The sequence below is a fragment of the Oncorhynchus gorbuscha genome, linkage group LG10, assembly GCF_021184085.1.
Source record: "Oncorhynchus gorbuscha isolate QuinsamMale2020 ecotype Even-year linkage group LG10, OgorEven_v1.0, whole genome shotgun sequence".
In the NCBI taxonomy this organism is placed as follows: domain Eukaryota; kingdom Metazoa; phylum Chordata; class Actinopteri; order Salmoniformes; family Salmonidae; genus Oncorhynchus; species Oncorhynchus gorbuscha.
Genome location: NC_060182.1, coordinates 90392357 through 90409573, shown reverse-complemented (window position 1 = coordinate 90409573; position 17217 = coordinate 90392357). Strand labels below are relative to the sequence as shown.

The window sequence follows — 17217 nt, the reverse complement described above, 5'->3', positions numbered from 1 at the left end:
TAACAACCCATCCTAGTCAATTAACAACCCATCCTAGTCATATTAACAACCCATCCTAGTCATATTAACAACCCATCCTAGTCATATTAACAACCCCATCCTAGTCATATTAACAACCCCATCCTAGTCATATTAACAACCCATCCTAGTCATATTAACAACCCCCATCCTAGTCATATTAACAACCCATCCTAGTCATATTAACAACCCCCATCCTAGTCATATTAACAACCCCCATCCTAGTCATATTAACAACCCATCCTAGTCATATTAACAACCCCCATCCTAGTCATATTAACAACCCCCATCCTAGTCATATTAACAACCCCCATCCTAGTCATATTAACAACCCCATCCTAGTCATATTAACAACCCATCCTAGTCATATTAACAACCCATCCTAGTCATATTAACAACCCCCATCCTAGTCATATTAACAACCCCCATCCTAGTCATATTAACAACCCCATCCTAGTCATATTAACAACCCCCATCCTAGTCATATTAACAACCCATCCTAGTCATATTAACAACCCCCATCCTAGTCATATTAACAACCCCATCCTAGTCATATTAACAACCCATCCTAGTCATATTAACAACCCCATCCTAGTCATATTAACAACCCCCATCCTAGTCATATTAACAACCCCATCCTAGTCATATTAACAACCCCATCCTAGTCATATTAACAACCCCATCCTAGTCATATTAACAACCCATCCTAGTCATATTAACAACCCCCATCCTAGTCATATTAACAACCCCCATCCTAGTCATATTAACAACCCCCATCCTAGTCATATTAACAACCCATCCTAGTCATATTAACAACCCCCATCCTAGTCATATTAACAACCCATCCTAGTCAATTAACAACCCCCATCCTAGTCATATTAACAACCCATCCTAGTCATATTAACAACCCATCCTAGTCATATTAACAACCCATCCTAGTCATATTAACAACCCATCCTAGTCATATTAACAACCCCCATCCTAGTCATATTAACAACCCCCATCCTAGTCATATTAACAACCCCCATCCTAGTCATATTAACAACCCATCCTAGTCATATTAACAACCCATCCTAGTCATATTAACAACCCCATCCTAGTCATATTAACAACCCCCATCCTAGTCATATTAACAACCCCCATCCTAGTCATATTAACAACCCATCCTAGTCATATTAACAACCCATCCTAGTCATATTAACAACCCCATCCTAGTCATATTAACAACCCCCATCCTAGTCATATTAACAACCCCCATCCTAGTCATATTAACAACCCATCCTAGTCATATTAACAACCCATCCTAGTCATATTAACAACCCATCCTAGTCATATTAACAACCCCATCCTAGTCATATTAACAACCCCCATCCTAGTCATATTAACAACCCCCATCCTAGTCATATTAACAACCCCCATCCTAGTCATATTAACAACCCCCATCCTAGTCATATTAACAACCCCCATCCTAGTCATATTAACAACCCATCCTAGTCATATTAACAACCCATCCTAGTCATATTAACAACCCCCATCCTAGTCATATTAACAACCCCCATCCTAGTCATATTAACAACCCCCATCCTAGTCATATTAACAACCCCCATCCTAGTCATATTAACAACCCCCATCCTAGTCATATTAACAACCCCCATCCTAGTCATATTAACAACCCATCCTAGTCATATTAACAACCCATCCTAGTCATATTAACAACCCCCATCCTAGTCATATTAACAACCCATCCTAGTCATATTAACAACCCATCCTAGTCATATTAACAACCCATCCTAGTCATATTAACAACCCATCCTAGTCATATTAACAACCCCCATCCTAGTCATATTAACAACCCATCCTAGTCATATTAACAACCCATCCTAGTCATATTAACAACCCATCCTAGTCATATTAACAACCCCCATCCTAGTCATATTAACAACCCATCCTAGTCATATTAACAACCCCCATCCTAGTCATATTAACAACCCCATCCTAGTCATATTAACAACCCATCCTAGTCATATTAACAACCCCCATCCTAGTCATATTAACAACCCATCCTAGTCATATTAACAACCCATCCTAGTCATATTAACAACCCCCATCCTAGTCATATTAACAACCCATCCTAGTCATATTAACAACCCATCCTAGTCATATTAACAACCCCCATCCTAGTCATATTAACAACCCCCATCCTAGTCATATTAACAACCCCCATCCTAGTCATATTAACAACCCATCCTAGTCATATTAACAACCCATCCTAGTCATATTCAACCCTGTATCCTAGTCATGGTACAACCCATCCTAGTCATATTAACAACCCATCCTAGTCATATTAACAACCCTAGTCATCCTAGTCATATTAACAACCCCCATCCTAGTCATATTAACAACCCCCATCCTAGTCATATTAACAACCCCATCCTAGTCATATTAACAACCCATCCTAGTCATATTAACAACCCCCATCCTAGTCATATTAACAACCCATCCTAGTCATATTAACAACCCATCCTAGTCATATTAACAACCCATCCTAGTCATATTAACAACCCCATCCTAGTCATATTAACAACCCATCCTAGTCATATTAACAACCCCCATCCTAGTCATATTAACAACCCATCCTAGTCATATTAACAACCCCCATCCTAGTCATATTAACAACCCCCATCCTAGTCATATTAACAACCCCATCCTAGTCATATTAACAACCCCCATCCTAGTCATATTAACAACCCATCCTAGTCATATTAACAACCCATCCTAGTCATATTAACAACCCCCATCCTAGTCATATTAACAACCCCCATCCTAGTCATATTAACTCCTAGTCATATTAACAACCCCCATCCTAGTCATATTAACAACCCCATCCTAGTCATATTAACAACCCATCCTAGTCATATTAACAACCCATCCTAGTCATATTAACAACCCCATCCTAGTCATATTAACAACCCATCCTAGTCATATTAACAACCCATCATCTAGTCATATTAACAACCCCCATCCTAGTCATATTAACAACCCCATCCTAGTCATATTAACAACCCCCATCCTAGTCATATTAACAACCCATCCTAGTCATATTAACAACCCATCCTAGTCATATTAACAACCCATCCTAGTCATATTAACAACCCCCATCCTAGTCATCCTAGTTAAACAACCCCCATCCTAGTCATATTAACAACCCCCATCCTAGTCATATTAACAACCCATCCTAGTCATATTAACAACCCCCATCCTAGTCATATTAACAACCCATCCTAGTCATATTAACAACCCATCCTAGTCCCATCCTAGTCATATTAACAACCCATCCTAGTCATATTAACAACCCATCCTAGTCATATTAACAACCCCATCCTAGTCATATTAACAACCCCATCCTAGTCATATTAACAACCCCATCCTAGTCATATTAACAACCCATCCTAGTCATATTAACAACCCATCCTAGTCATATTAACAACCCATCCTAGTCATATTAACAACCCCCATCCTAGTCATATTAACAACCCCCATCCTAGTCATATTAACAACCCCATCCTAGTCATATTAACAACCCCCATCCTAGTCATATTAACAACCCCCATCCTAGTCATATTAACAACCCCCATCCTAGTCATATTAACAACCCATCCTAGTCATATTAACAACCCCCATCCTAGTCATATTAACAACCCATCCTAGTCATATTAACAACCCATCCTAGTCATATTAACAACCCCCATCCTAGTCATATTAACAACCCCATCCTAGTCATATTAACAACCCCCATCCTAGTCATATTAACAACCCCCATCCTAGTCATATTAACAACCCATCCTAGTCATATTAACAACCCATCCTAGTCATATTAACAACCCCCATCCTAGTCATATTAACAACCCATCCTAGTCATATTAACAACCCCCATCCTAGTCATATTAACAACCCATCCTAGTCATATTAACAACCCATCCTAGTCATATTAACAACCCATCCTAGTCATATTAACAACCCATCCTAGTCATATTAACAACCCATCCTAGTCATATTAACAACCCATCCTAGTCATATTAACAACCCATCCTAGTCATATTAACAACCCATCCTAGTCCTCCTAGTCATATTAACAACCCCCATCCTAGTCATATTAACAACCCCATATTAACATCCTCCTAGTCATATTAACAACCCATCCTAGTCATATTAACAACCCCATCCTAGTCATATTAACAACCCATCCTAGTCATATTAACAACCCATCCTAGTCATATTAACAACCCATCCTAGTCATATTAACAACCCCCATCCTAGTCATATTAACAACCCATCCTAGTCATATTAACAACCCCCATCCTAGTCATATTAACAACCCCCATCCTAGTCATATTAACAACCCATCCTAGTCATATTAACAACCCATCCTAATAAACAACCCATCCTAGTCATATTAACAACCCATCCTAGTCATATTAACAACCCCATCCTAGTCATATTAACAACCCATCCTAGTCATATTAACAACCCATCCTAGTCATATTAACAACCCATCCTAGTCATATTAACAACCCCCATCCTAGTCATATTAACAACCCCCATCCTAGTCATATTAACAACCCATCCTAGTCATATTAACAACCCCATCCTAGTCATATTAACAACCCCATCCTAGTCAATTAACAACCCATCCTAGTCATATTAACAACCCATCCTAGTCATATTAACAACCCCCATCCTAGTCATATTAACAACCCCCATCCTAGTCATATTAACAACCCCCATCCTAGTCATATTAACAACCCCATCCTAGTCATATTAACAACCCCCATCCTAGTCATATTAACAACCCCCATCCTAGTCATATTAACAACCCATCCTAGTCATATTAACAACCCATCCTAGTCATATTAACAACCCCCATCCTAGTCATATTAACAACCCATCCTAGTCATATTAACAACCCATCCTAGTCATATTAACAACCCCATCCTAGTCATATTAACAACCCATCCTAGTCATATTAACAACCCCCATCCTAGTCATATTAACAACCCCCTAGTCATCCTAGTCATATTAACAACCCATCCTAGTCATATTAACAACCCATCCTAGTCATATTAACAACCCCATCCTAGTCATATTAACAACCCCATCCTAGTCATATTAACAACCCCCATCCTAGTCATATTAACAACCCCCATCCTAGTCATATTAACAACCCCATCCTAGTCATATTAACAACCCATCCTATAGTCATATTAACAACCCATCCTAGTCATATTAACAACCCCATCCTAGTCATATTAACAACCCCCATCCTAGTCATATTAACAACCCCCATCCTAGTCATATTAACAACCCCATCCTAGTCATATTAACAACCCCCATCCTAGTCATATTAACAACCCCCATCCTAGTCATATTAACAACCCCCATCCTAGTCATATTAACAACCCATCCTAGTCATATTAACAACCCCATCCTAGTCATATTAACAACCCATCCAACCCATCCTAGTCATATTAACAACCCCCATCCTAGTCATATTAACAACCCATCCTAGTCATATTAACAACCCATCCTAGTCATATTAACAACCCATCCTAGTCATATTAACAACCCATCCTAGTCATATTAACAACCCATCCTAGTCATATTAACAACCCATCCTAGTCATATTAACAACCCATCCTAGTCATATTAACAACCCATCCTAGTCATATTAACAACCCATCCTAGTCATATTAACAACCCATCCTAGTCATATTAACAACCCATCCTAGTCATATTAACAACCCATCCCATATTAACATCCTAGTCATATTAACAACCCATCCTAGTCATATTAACAACCCCCATCCTAGTCATATTAACAACCCATCCTAGTCATATTAACAACCCCCATCCTATCATATTAACAACCCATCCTAGTCATATTAACAACCCCCATCCTAGTCATATTAACAACCCCCATCCTAGTCATATTAACAACCCCTAGTCATATCCCCATCCTAGTCATTAACAACCCCCATCCTAGTCATATTAACAACCCCCATCCTAGTCATATTAACAACCCCCATCCTAGTCATATTAACAACCTAGTCATATTAACAACCCATCCTAGTCATATTAACAACCCCCATCCTAGTCATATTAACAACCCATCCTAGTCATATTAACAACCCATCCTAGTCATATTAACAACCCCATCCTAGTCATATTAACAACCCATCCTAGTCATATTAACAACCCCCATCCTAGTCATATTAACAACCCCCATCCTAGTCATATTAACAACCCATCCTAGTCATATTAACAACCCCCATCCTAGTCATATTAACAACCCATCCTAGTCATATTAACAACCCCCATCCTAGTCATATTAACAACCCATCCTAGTCATATTAACAACCCCCATCCTAGTCATATTAACAACCCATCCTAGTCATATTAACAACCCCATCCTAGTCATACTAACAACCCATCCTAGTCATATTAACAACCCATCCTAGTCATATTAACAACCCATCCTAGTCATATTAACAACCCATCCTAGTCATATTAACAACCCATCCTAGTCATATTAACAACCCATGCTTGTTGTTGCATATTAGATCTCTGTCACATGCGCTGTGTGCTTTTGACATCTGTGTTTTCTTGTGAAATCCATTGTGGAATGAACATTCACTCGTAGCTCCTGCCTTGTCTGCATCGCTGCGTTAATAACGTGAAGAAATAATAGTTTATCAACATTAGAAGCTAAACGTTCTGATGTGTTGCATCAGATTCATAGCTTTTTAACGTGTGTTTTTGTATGTTATGTCTACTGGTTGTATGAATATGGGCTCTATCGTCCCACAACTGTCCCAGAGTCTGTTTGGGTTATTTCTTTCTCGACAAGCTGACCGATAGAATAGGTCAACTTTTCTACTATGGGGGGACAGTAGATTGACATAGACTAGTGATACTGTTGTTAGTTACTCGTCGTGTTTGGCTGAAGAAAAATGAATGTGGACAGGCATTCTAACATCTTCATAGTGTGCATCAGTATTAGATGTTGTTGTTTTTTTAAAGGACAGCACATTACTGCATCCTCGACTTGCACGTTCTGTTAACATGAATTACCATGACCGGAATGGGGTTTCTGTCATTCTGAGCATTGTGGGTAGACGCCCTGATCAAGTAACGCACCACATGTTAACAGGTCCGATACATTTCTCAAATGTAAATTAATTTGCTGCTGGTCAAATGTCAGCTTCCACAGTTTCCTAACTGAAATCCTGGTGTGTGTGAGTATGCACGTGTGTGTGTGTGTGAGTACGCGTGTGTGTGTGTGTGTGTGTGTGTGTGTGTGTGTGTGTGTGTGTGTGTGTGTGTGTGTGTGTGTGTGTGTGTGTGTGTGTGTGTGCGTGCGTGCGTGCGTGCGTGCGTGCGTGCGTGTGTGCGCGTGCGTGCGTGTGTGTCTTACCTCTGATATGCCTGAGGAGAGGTGGGTGGCGTTGAGAAGACCTGGGCATGAGGGTGGTAAGGTGTCTTTTTCAAAGCCTGAATCAAATTCTGCCTGTACTCAGGATCTATACACCATAAGGACCCCTTCCCAATGCTCTGTAGAGAGAGAGAGAGAGCAATAGTGGAGTCAACAGTTGTTTTTACAGATTCACAATAACAAGACTCGCCATTGGCTATTGTGAGGTCAGTTACTTACGTATTATTGACCAGTAGAAGAGAACACAGAGAGACAGTCCCAAAGACACTTAACGGAGACCACACACCCTTTTCTTTCCCTCCCTATACAGAAAACGCATGCACTATAATATATGTAAATGCATTTTGGGGAAATCCAAATATATTTACATATTTATGAAATATATAGCTTGAACACACCATAGAATATGTATGTAAATATATTTCAAAATATATGTCAATTACATACATTTTTGCACCGCATGTGTCATTCGGAATTGTAATGTTGCGTCTACTGACCTCTTGGTATTAGGTTCCCAAAGTGGGGTTTGCATGAAAAATGAGGCTGCTATTAAGGATGCCTGCTACTTATGAAACAAATAAGATTAGCTATGTTTATTTCAAAAAGAGACATATGAACCTAGAACATATTTTTCCTGAGCTGTCAATCACAATTTTGAAACGTTCCCGAGCCTCGCACCCCAGCCCACCTCCAACTGACGCAGCAGCCCTTGCAATTGAACGTTGTTCAGATGAAGAAGATCAGCTCTCAGTGCCAAACATCTTCCTAATGGATAATGGCATTTAAAAAAAAATGATATAATGATAACATTGATATAAAATATGTTTTTCATCAGATGGGTGACAGAGAAAGAAGATATTTTCTTTAACTGCCTGCAAGCAAGTGTTTTCACCGAGCTAACCAACACAGCTAGTTAACTAGCTAGCATCTTTAGCTTGCCACTGCTACATGCAATGGGACTGACCAAGGTAAGAATTGCTTTGGATGTTACAGCTCTGAGTTAATATGTCATGTTCAGAGCATTCGGGAAGTATTCAGACCCCTTGACTTGTTCCACATTTTGTTACGTTACAGCCTTATTATCAAATGGATTAAATGAGAAAAAAATCTTCATCAATCTACACATAATGACAACATTTATTACAAATAAAAAACAGAAATACCTTATTTACATAAGTATTCAGACCCTTTACTCAGTACTTTGTTGAAGCACCTTTGGCAGCGATTACAACCTTGAGTCTTCTTGGGTATGACGCTACAAGCTTGGCACACCTGTATTTGTGGAGTTTCTCCCATTCTTCTCTGCAGATCGTATCAAGCTCTGTCAGGTTGCATGGGAGCGTCGATGCACAGCTATTTTCAGGTCTCTCCAGAGATGTTCAAGTCAGGGCTCTGGCTGGGCCACCCAAGGTGAACTTGGCTGTGTGCTTAGGGTTGTTGTCCTGTTGGAAGGTGAACCTTCGTCCCAGTCTGAGGTCCTGAGCACTCTGGAACAGATTTTCATCAAGGATCTCTCTGTACTTTTCTCTGTTCATCTTTCCCTTGATCCTGACTACTCTCTCAGTCCCTGCCGCTGAAAAACATGCCCACATCATGATGCTGCCACCACCATGCTTCACCATAGGGATGTTATTGGCCAGGTGATGAGCAGTGCCTGGTTTCCTCCAGATGTGACGTTTGGCAATCATGTAGAATGTTCAATCTGATTCAGAAAAAAAAGTATTGTAAACACTGTCCTGCAACATATGTATTGTAAACACTGTCCTGCAACATATGTATTGTAAACACTGTCCTGCAACATATGTATTGTAAACACTGTCCTGCAACATATGTATTGTAAACACTGTCCTGCAACATATGTATTGTAAACACTGTCCTGCAACATATGTATTGTAAACACTGTCCTGCAACATATGTATTGTAAACACTGTCCTGCAACATATGTATTGTAAACACTGTTCTGCAACATATGCTTAAACAACTGAAGTATGTACTGTGATAGATCTAAATGATGTTTGTTTTCTTAAATGTTGTTTTTTGTTCAAAATCTATAAAAACATGCCAAAATGCTAACGAAATTAGCCCTGGAGCATTATATAGTGTTATAAAACAGCACAAAAAGAAGTTTGGAGATTTGTATTACATATTTAAATAATCTAAATGTTAGAATTAAACAATCAAGGCCTTTAAACACTTGTTGAAATTGTTCTGTTTTTTCAAGATTCTCTGAGCTCTAAAACAGCAGCATTTTCTCTCAACCTAAAGACACAACTTGTAATAGATAATGAGATTATCCAAATAAAAAATATCTTTGCCCCATGGGGTGCTTGTTCGAACCTTGCTGGAGGGTCCAATATATATACACTGCTCAAAAAAATAAAGGGAACACTTAAACAACACAATGTAACTCCAAGTCAATCACACTTCTGTGAAATCAAACTGTCCACTTAGGAAGCAACACTGATTGACAATAAATTGCACATGCTGTAGTGCAAATGGAATAGACAAAAGGTGGAAATTATAGGCAAGACACCCCCAATAAAGGAGTTCTGCAGGTGGTGACCACAGACCACTTCTCAGTTCCTATGCTTCCTGGCTGATGTTTGGTCACTTTTGAATGCTGGCTGTGCTTTCACTCTAGTGGTAGCATGAAACGGAGTCTACAACCCACACACGTGGCTCAGGTAGTGCAGCTCATCCAGGATGGCACATCAATGCGAGCTGTGGCAAGAAGGTTTGCTGTGTCTCTCAGCGTAGTGTCCAGAGCATGGAGGCGCTACCAGGAGACAGGCCAGTACATCAGGAGACATGGAGGAGGCCGTAGGACCGCTACCTCCACTTTTGTGCAAGGAGGAGCAGGAGGAGCATTGCCAGAGTCCTGTAAAATGACCTCCAGCAGGCCACAAATGTGCATGTGTCTGCTCAAACGGTCAGAAACAGACCCAACACCGTTCGCCACTGGCGCCCTGTGCTCTTCACAGATGAAAACAGGTTCACACTGAGCACATGTGACAGAAGTGACAGAGTCTGGAGACGCCGTGGAGAATGTACTGCTGCCTGCAACATCCTCTAGCATGACCGGTTTGGCGGTGGGTCAGTCATTGTGTGGGGTGGCATTTCTTTGGGGGGCCACACAGTCCTCTATGTGCTCGCCAGAGGTAGCCTGACTGCCATTAGGTACCGAGATGAGATCCTCAGACCCCTTGTGAGACCATATGCTGGTGCGGTTGGCCCTGGGTTCCTCCTAATGCAAGACAATGCTAGACCTCATGTGGCTGGAGTGTGTCAGCAGTTCCTGCAAGAGGAAGGCATTGATGCTATGGACTGGCCCGCCCGTTCCCCAGACCTGAATCCAATTGAACACATCTGGGACATCATGTCTCGCTCCATCCACCAAAGCCACGTTGCACCACAGACAGTCCAGGAGTTGGCGGATGCTTTAGTCCAGGTCTGGGAGGAGATCCCTGAGGAGAGCATGCCCAGGCATTGTAGGGAGGTCATACAGGCACGTGGAGGCCACACACACTACTGAGCCTCATTTTGACCTGTTTTAGGGACATTACATCAAAGTTGGATCAGCCTGTAGTGTGACTCCAAATCCAGACCTCCATGGGTTGATACATTTGATTTCCATTGATCATTTTTGTGTGATTTTGTTGTCAGCACATTCAACTATGTAAAGAAAAAAGTATTTAATAAGAATATTTAATTCATTCAGATCTAGGATGTGTTATTTTAGTGTTCCCTTTATTTTTTTGAGCAGCGTAGTTGAAGTCTGAAGTTTACATACACCTTAGCCAAATATAGTTTTTCACAATTCCTGACATATAATACTAGTAAAAATTCCCTGTTTTAGGTCAGTTAGGATCTCCACTTTATTTGAAGAATGTGAAATGTCAGAATAATAGTAGAGAGAAGGATTTATTTAAGCTTTTTATTTCTTTCATCACATTCCCAGTGGGTCAGAAGTTTTACATACACTCAATTAGTATTTGGTACTTGCCAAAACTATAGTTTGTTAACAAGATATTTGTGGAGTGGTTGAACAACGAGTTTTAATGACTCCCGGTGTATGTAAACTTCTGACTTCAACTGTAGCTCTAAACTGTTTATTTAAAACAAGTGGTGATGCAGCCACTGAAAATGCTCTCAATGGTGCAGCTGGAAAACTTCTGAGGAGCTGAGAGCCAAATCTTTTTCGCTTCCTGAGGGATAAGAGGCGTTGTCGTGCCCTCTTCACGACTGTGCTGATGTATGTGGACCACGATACACTATTCCACAACAGCCTTGTCGATGTGAATTGGGACGTGCTCGGCCCTCTGTTTCCTCTCGTCCACGATCAGCTCCTTTGGTCTTGGTGATGTTGCTGAAGTATGTGTTTTACGGTCCCTGTACGATATTGTCAAAAGTTTACTACAGGGAGATTCATTATAACAGTGGTGGTATGGTGTCCTGTCAGAAAGGGCTCTGTGTTCTAGTTGGTTCAATGATCTTAGGTCCAGTGATATCTGACGGCCGCCGGGACCACAGTGACACAGTCCTGTGTTTGTCTGTGTGTGTGTCTGTGTGTCTGTGTGTCTGTTTTTGAACGTGTGTGTGTGTGTGTGTGTGTGTGTGTGTGTGTGTGTGTGTGTGTGTGTGTGTGTGTGTGTGTGTGTGTGTGTGTGTGTGTGTGTGTGTGTGTGTGTGTGTGTGTGTGTGTGTGTGTGTGTGTGTGTGTGTGTGTGTGTGTGTGTACCGAGGTGAGAGTGAGAGCGCATCGCCCCTGTCAACTGGGGCGTCCAGTCTGCACGGAGGACCTGTGCTATCAGGTTCTGAACACAGAGATCTACCCCATAGAAGTGTTAGAGAGGCTAACAGTCAGCGCTAGGTGGCTAACTGCTAATATTTCCTCTGCTCTCTAGGCTCCAGGACACGCGCTCCAGCAGGTACATTGCACTGGTCACCATAGCAATACCCACCCGTAGCACGCGCTCCAGCAGGTACATTGTACTGGTCACCATAGCAGCACCCACCCGTAGCACGCGCTCCAGCAGGTACATTGCACTGGTCACCATAGCAATACCCACCCGTAGCACGCGCTCCAGCAAGTATATTGCACTGGTTACCATAGCAATACCCACCTGTAGCACGCGCTCCAGCAGGTACTTTGCACTGGTCATCCCCAAAGCCAACACTCTCTTTAGCCGCCTTTCCTTCCAGTTCTGTGCTGCAAATAAATGGAACGAATTGCTGGAGTCTTATATCTCCCTCTCTAACTTTAAACTTTCAGCTGTCAGAGCAGTTTACCGATCGCTGTATCTGTACACAACCAATCTGTAAATAGCACACCCAACTACCTCATCCCCATATTATTACTTACCCTCTTGCTCTTTTGCACCCCAGTATCTCTACCTGCACATCATCATCTGCACATATTTCACTCCAGTATTAATTGCTAAATTGTAATTATTTTCACCTCTAGGGCCTATTTATTGCCAACCTCCCTACTCTTCTACATTTGAACACACTGTACATAGATTTTTAGATTTTTCTTTTCTATTGCGTTATTGACTGTACGTTTGTTTATGTGTAACTCTGTGTTGTTGTTTTTTTCGCACTGCTTTGCTTTATCTTGTTTAGAACTTGTTCTCAACTGGCCACGTGGTTAAATAAAGGTGAACAAAAGAAAATAAGAATAAGGACGACCGTGACAGAGAGGGAGAAGCGTCCGTCTAACGTTTCTAATTTTGTCAGGAAGTCGTTTTCACTTGAAGTTAAAGCATACTGTTAGCTAGCTAGCAAGTTAGCTTGGGTGCTTGACTGCTGTTGTTAAGTCCGAATGCTCGGATCAACCCTACTCTTCGGTCAGAGCATCCAGTGTACGCTCCGAGAGTGAAACGCTCTGAAGTTACGAACAGACAATCAGACAGTCTACTCTGGCACTTCTGATTGAATTTACACATCCGTGGTATAAACCAGCCTCTAGTCTTCAACTCTTTGGTTGTTTAGTGCATGGACTCACAAGTGAATCCTTAAAGAGATGGGTGGAACAAAGGCTTAAGAGGGTGTGAACGATGCTGAATGGGTGTAGACAAAGAAGAGATCTCCAATAGGTGTACCAAAACATTCAAGGGCCATTTTCTCAAAAGTGAGGTTACAAGTTTATCCATTTTCAAAGTCAAATTGCTTTCCCATTGTTCCTCAACTGTAGTGTATGATATATCATTTTCAAGCTCAGAGTCTCTACTTTTATCCAATGTAAAGAAACACATTTTCATATTTTGCAACATAAGACCGAATCGAGCCGGTCGGTCACATATGCACTCCTTGAGTGACAGGGGGCGAGACTAGGTCTATGTGGAAAGTGGCATGGAGAGAGAGAGAGAGTGGAGAGAAATGACTCAAGTAGTAAACTATAAAAATGAACATTACATACAGCGTATCTCATTTAACAAACCAAACATTCAAATACCGTTAAAGGACAAGTTAAAACCCAAACCGGTCCGTGCATTAATACTTGTATTTAGTAGAATAGGTATCCCACCCAGCATTAGATCATAGGACATACAATAGAGACCTGGGCTGTGCATCAATACTTGTATTTAGTAGAATAGGTATCCCACCCAGCACTAGATCATAGAGGACATACAATAGAGAACAAGGGCAATCTAGACAACTCCAAGACACCCCCTCTGCCTCAAAACAGGAGGTTATAGGTGTGTATGACATGTGTCTCTGACTACAAGCACACACACACACACACTGTTATTCTCTAAAAGAAAACATTCAAAATTTGTCACACATATGCAGCCACTGAAAAACTTTACTGTGGGGTCAATTCAAATGTCTTTACAGTTGAAAAATAAATAAACTCAGAATAAAGACAGTGTAAAGCATTGAGATTCACTCCCAGACAACACTTTGAGGTGTTCCCTTTGGGCCCCTGCTGCCAGGATCAACAGTGGAAATATCACGGAGATCTCCCCTCTCACAAGCAATATGTAAACACATCTCCCCATCTCTAATTCAACTGTCAGAATGGCACTCTTCTCCTCCCTCCCTGGTTGGATGAATGCAACTACTTGGCACTCTTCTCCTCCCTCCCTGGTTGGATGAATGCAACTACTTGGCACTCTTCTCCTCCCTCCCTGGTTGGATGAATGCAACTACTTGGCACTCTTCGCCCGCCCGCCCGCCCTCTCTCTCTCTCTCTCTCTCTCTCTCTCTCTCTCTCTCTCTCTCTCTCTCTCTCTCTCTCTCTCTCTCTCTCTCTCTCTCTCTCTCTCTCTCTCTCTCTCTCTCTCTCTCTCTCTCTCTCTCTCTCTCTAAGACCCTACATCTGTACATATCCTCTTTGGGGAGGTTGATGATCAATGATGTGGAACCAGCCTAATATTACTTGGTTACTGATCCCCCTCACACACACACACACATTATTTCTTATCTCTCCCTTTCCTCTCTCTCTCTCTCTCTCTCTCTCTCTCTCTCTCTCTCTCTCTCTCTCTCTCTCTCTCTCTCTCTCTCTCTCTCTCTCTCTCTCTCTCTCTCTCTCTCTCTCTCTCTCTCTCTCTCTCTCTCTCTCTCTCTATATATATATATACTATATACTATATAGTAAAGTATGTTTCTTGTATTGTGCAACGACGGGATGATGCCATGGATCTAACGTGTCAACAGGACTGACGCAGAAGTTACACAAGGTGGTGCTTGAAAGACACTCCATAGACCTTACAGGAACTGGCACTCTTCTTATATAAAACGAGGTCTACAAACCACTGGAGTGAAGGGCTTTTCTAGTGTACCGTGAACTCCACTGAGTCACAACACACAGAGAAAAGACAGGGATCTCTGAACTGTGTGTGTGCGCGCGCGTGTGTGTGTGTTTGTGCACTATGAGAAGGATGACTGATTGAAGGGCATGGTTGTTGTGATGATGATGACGTATTGTTGTTAATGTTAGTGACGTTAATAGCTTAGAGTAGTTGTGTTGTAGTTATCAGTAGTGACCTGAATAACTGTCAGTAGTTGTGTTGTAGTTATCTACCACTCTAAATTCCAAGCATCTGCCTCTAACCCTAGGAAGCTCTTTGCCACCTTCTCCTCCCTCCTGAATCATCCTCCCCCTCCTCCCTCTCTGCAGATGACTTCGTCAACCATTTTGAAAAGAAGGTTGACGACATCCGATCCTCGTTTGCTAACGTGCCGTCCTTGGCCAGCTCTCCCGCTATCTCTCTCAGAATGACCTTCTTGATCCAAATCAGTCAGGTTTCAAGACTAGTCATTCAACTGAGACTGCTCTTCTCTGTATCACGGAGGCGCTCCGCACTGCTAAAGCTAACTCTCTCTCCTCTGCTCTCATCCTTCTGGACCTATCGGCTGCCTTCGATACTGTGAACCATCAGATCCTCCTCTCCACCCTCTCCGAGTTGGGCATCTCCGGCGCGGCCCACGCTTGGATTGCGTCCTACCTGACAGGTCGCTCCTACCAGGTGGCGTGGCGAGAATCTGTCTCCTCACCACGCGCTCTCACCACTGGTGTCCCCCAGGGCTCTGTTCTAGGCCCTCTCCTATTCTCGCTATACACCAAGTCACTTGGCTCTGTCATAACCTCACATGGTCTCTCCTATCATTGCTATGCAGACGACACACAATTAATCTTCTCCTTTCCCCCTTCTGATGACCAGGTGGCGAATCGCATCTCTGCATGTCTGGCAAACATATCAGTATGGATGACGGATCACCACCTCAAGCTGAACCTCGGCAAGACGGAGCTGCTCTTCCTCCCGGGGAAGGACTGCCCGTTCCATGATCTCGCCATCACGGTTGACAACTCCATTGTGTCCTCCTCCCAGAGCGCTAAGAACCTTGGCGTGATCCTGGACAACACCCTGTCATTCTCAACTAACATCAAGGCGGTGGCCCGTTCCTGTAGGTTCATGCTCTACAACATCCGCAGAGTACGACCCTGCCTCACACAGGAAGCGGCGCAGGTCCTAATATAAATAAAAATATAAATATATGCCATTTAGCAGACGCTTTTATCCAAAGCGACTTACAGTCATGTGTGCATACATTCTACGTATGGGTGGTCCCGGGGATCGAACCCACTACCCTGGCGTTACAAGCGCCATGCTCTACCAACTGAGCTACAGAAGGACCACTTGTCATCTACCGTCTGGATTACTGCAACTCGCTGTTGGCTGGGCTCCCTGCCTGTGCCATTAAACCCCTACAACTCATCCAGAACGCCGCAGCCCGTCTGGTGTTCAACCTTCCCAAGTTCTCTCACGTCACCCCGCTCCTCCACTCTCTCCACTGGCTTCCAGTTGAAGCTCGCATCCGCTACAAGACCATGGTGCTTGCCTACGGAGCTGTGAGGGGAACGGCACCTCAGTACCTCCAGGCTCTGATCAGGCCCTACACCCAAACAAGGGCACTGCATTCATCCACCTCTGGCCTGCTCGCCTCCCTACCACTGAGGAAGTACAGTTCCCGCTCAGCCCAGTCAAAACTGTTCGCTGCTCTGGCCCCCCAATGGTGGAACAAACTCCCTCACGACGCCAGGACAGCGGAGTCAATCACCACCTTCCGGAGACACCTGAAACCCCACCTCTTTAAGGAATACCTAGGATAGGATAAGGTAATCCTTCTCAACCCCCCCCCCCTCAACCCCCCCCTTAAAAGATTTAGATGCACTATTGTAAAGTGGCTGCTCCACTGGATGTCAT

General features: G+C 42.6%; 1 protein-coding gene across 1 annotated transcript in view; it reads right to left on the bottom strand.

Annotated features, from left to right (window-relative positions):
- LOC124046721 (forkhead box protein N3-like) overlaps positions 1 to 17217 on the bottom strand; it is a 127899-nt gene that overhangs the window by 84450 nt on the left and 26232 nt on the right. Inside the window, exon 3 of the mRNA XM_046367432.1 lies at positions 7490 to 7626. Coding sequence (XP_046223388.1) covers positions 7490 to 7626 — 137 coding nt within the window. The remainder of the gene's footprint in view (positions 1 to 7489; positions 7627 to 17217) is intronic.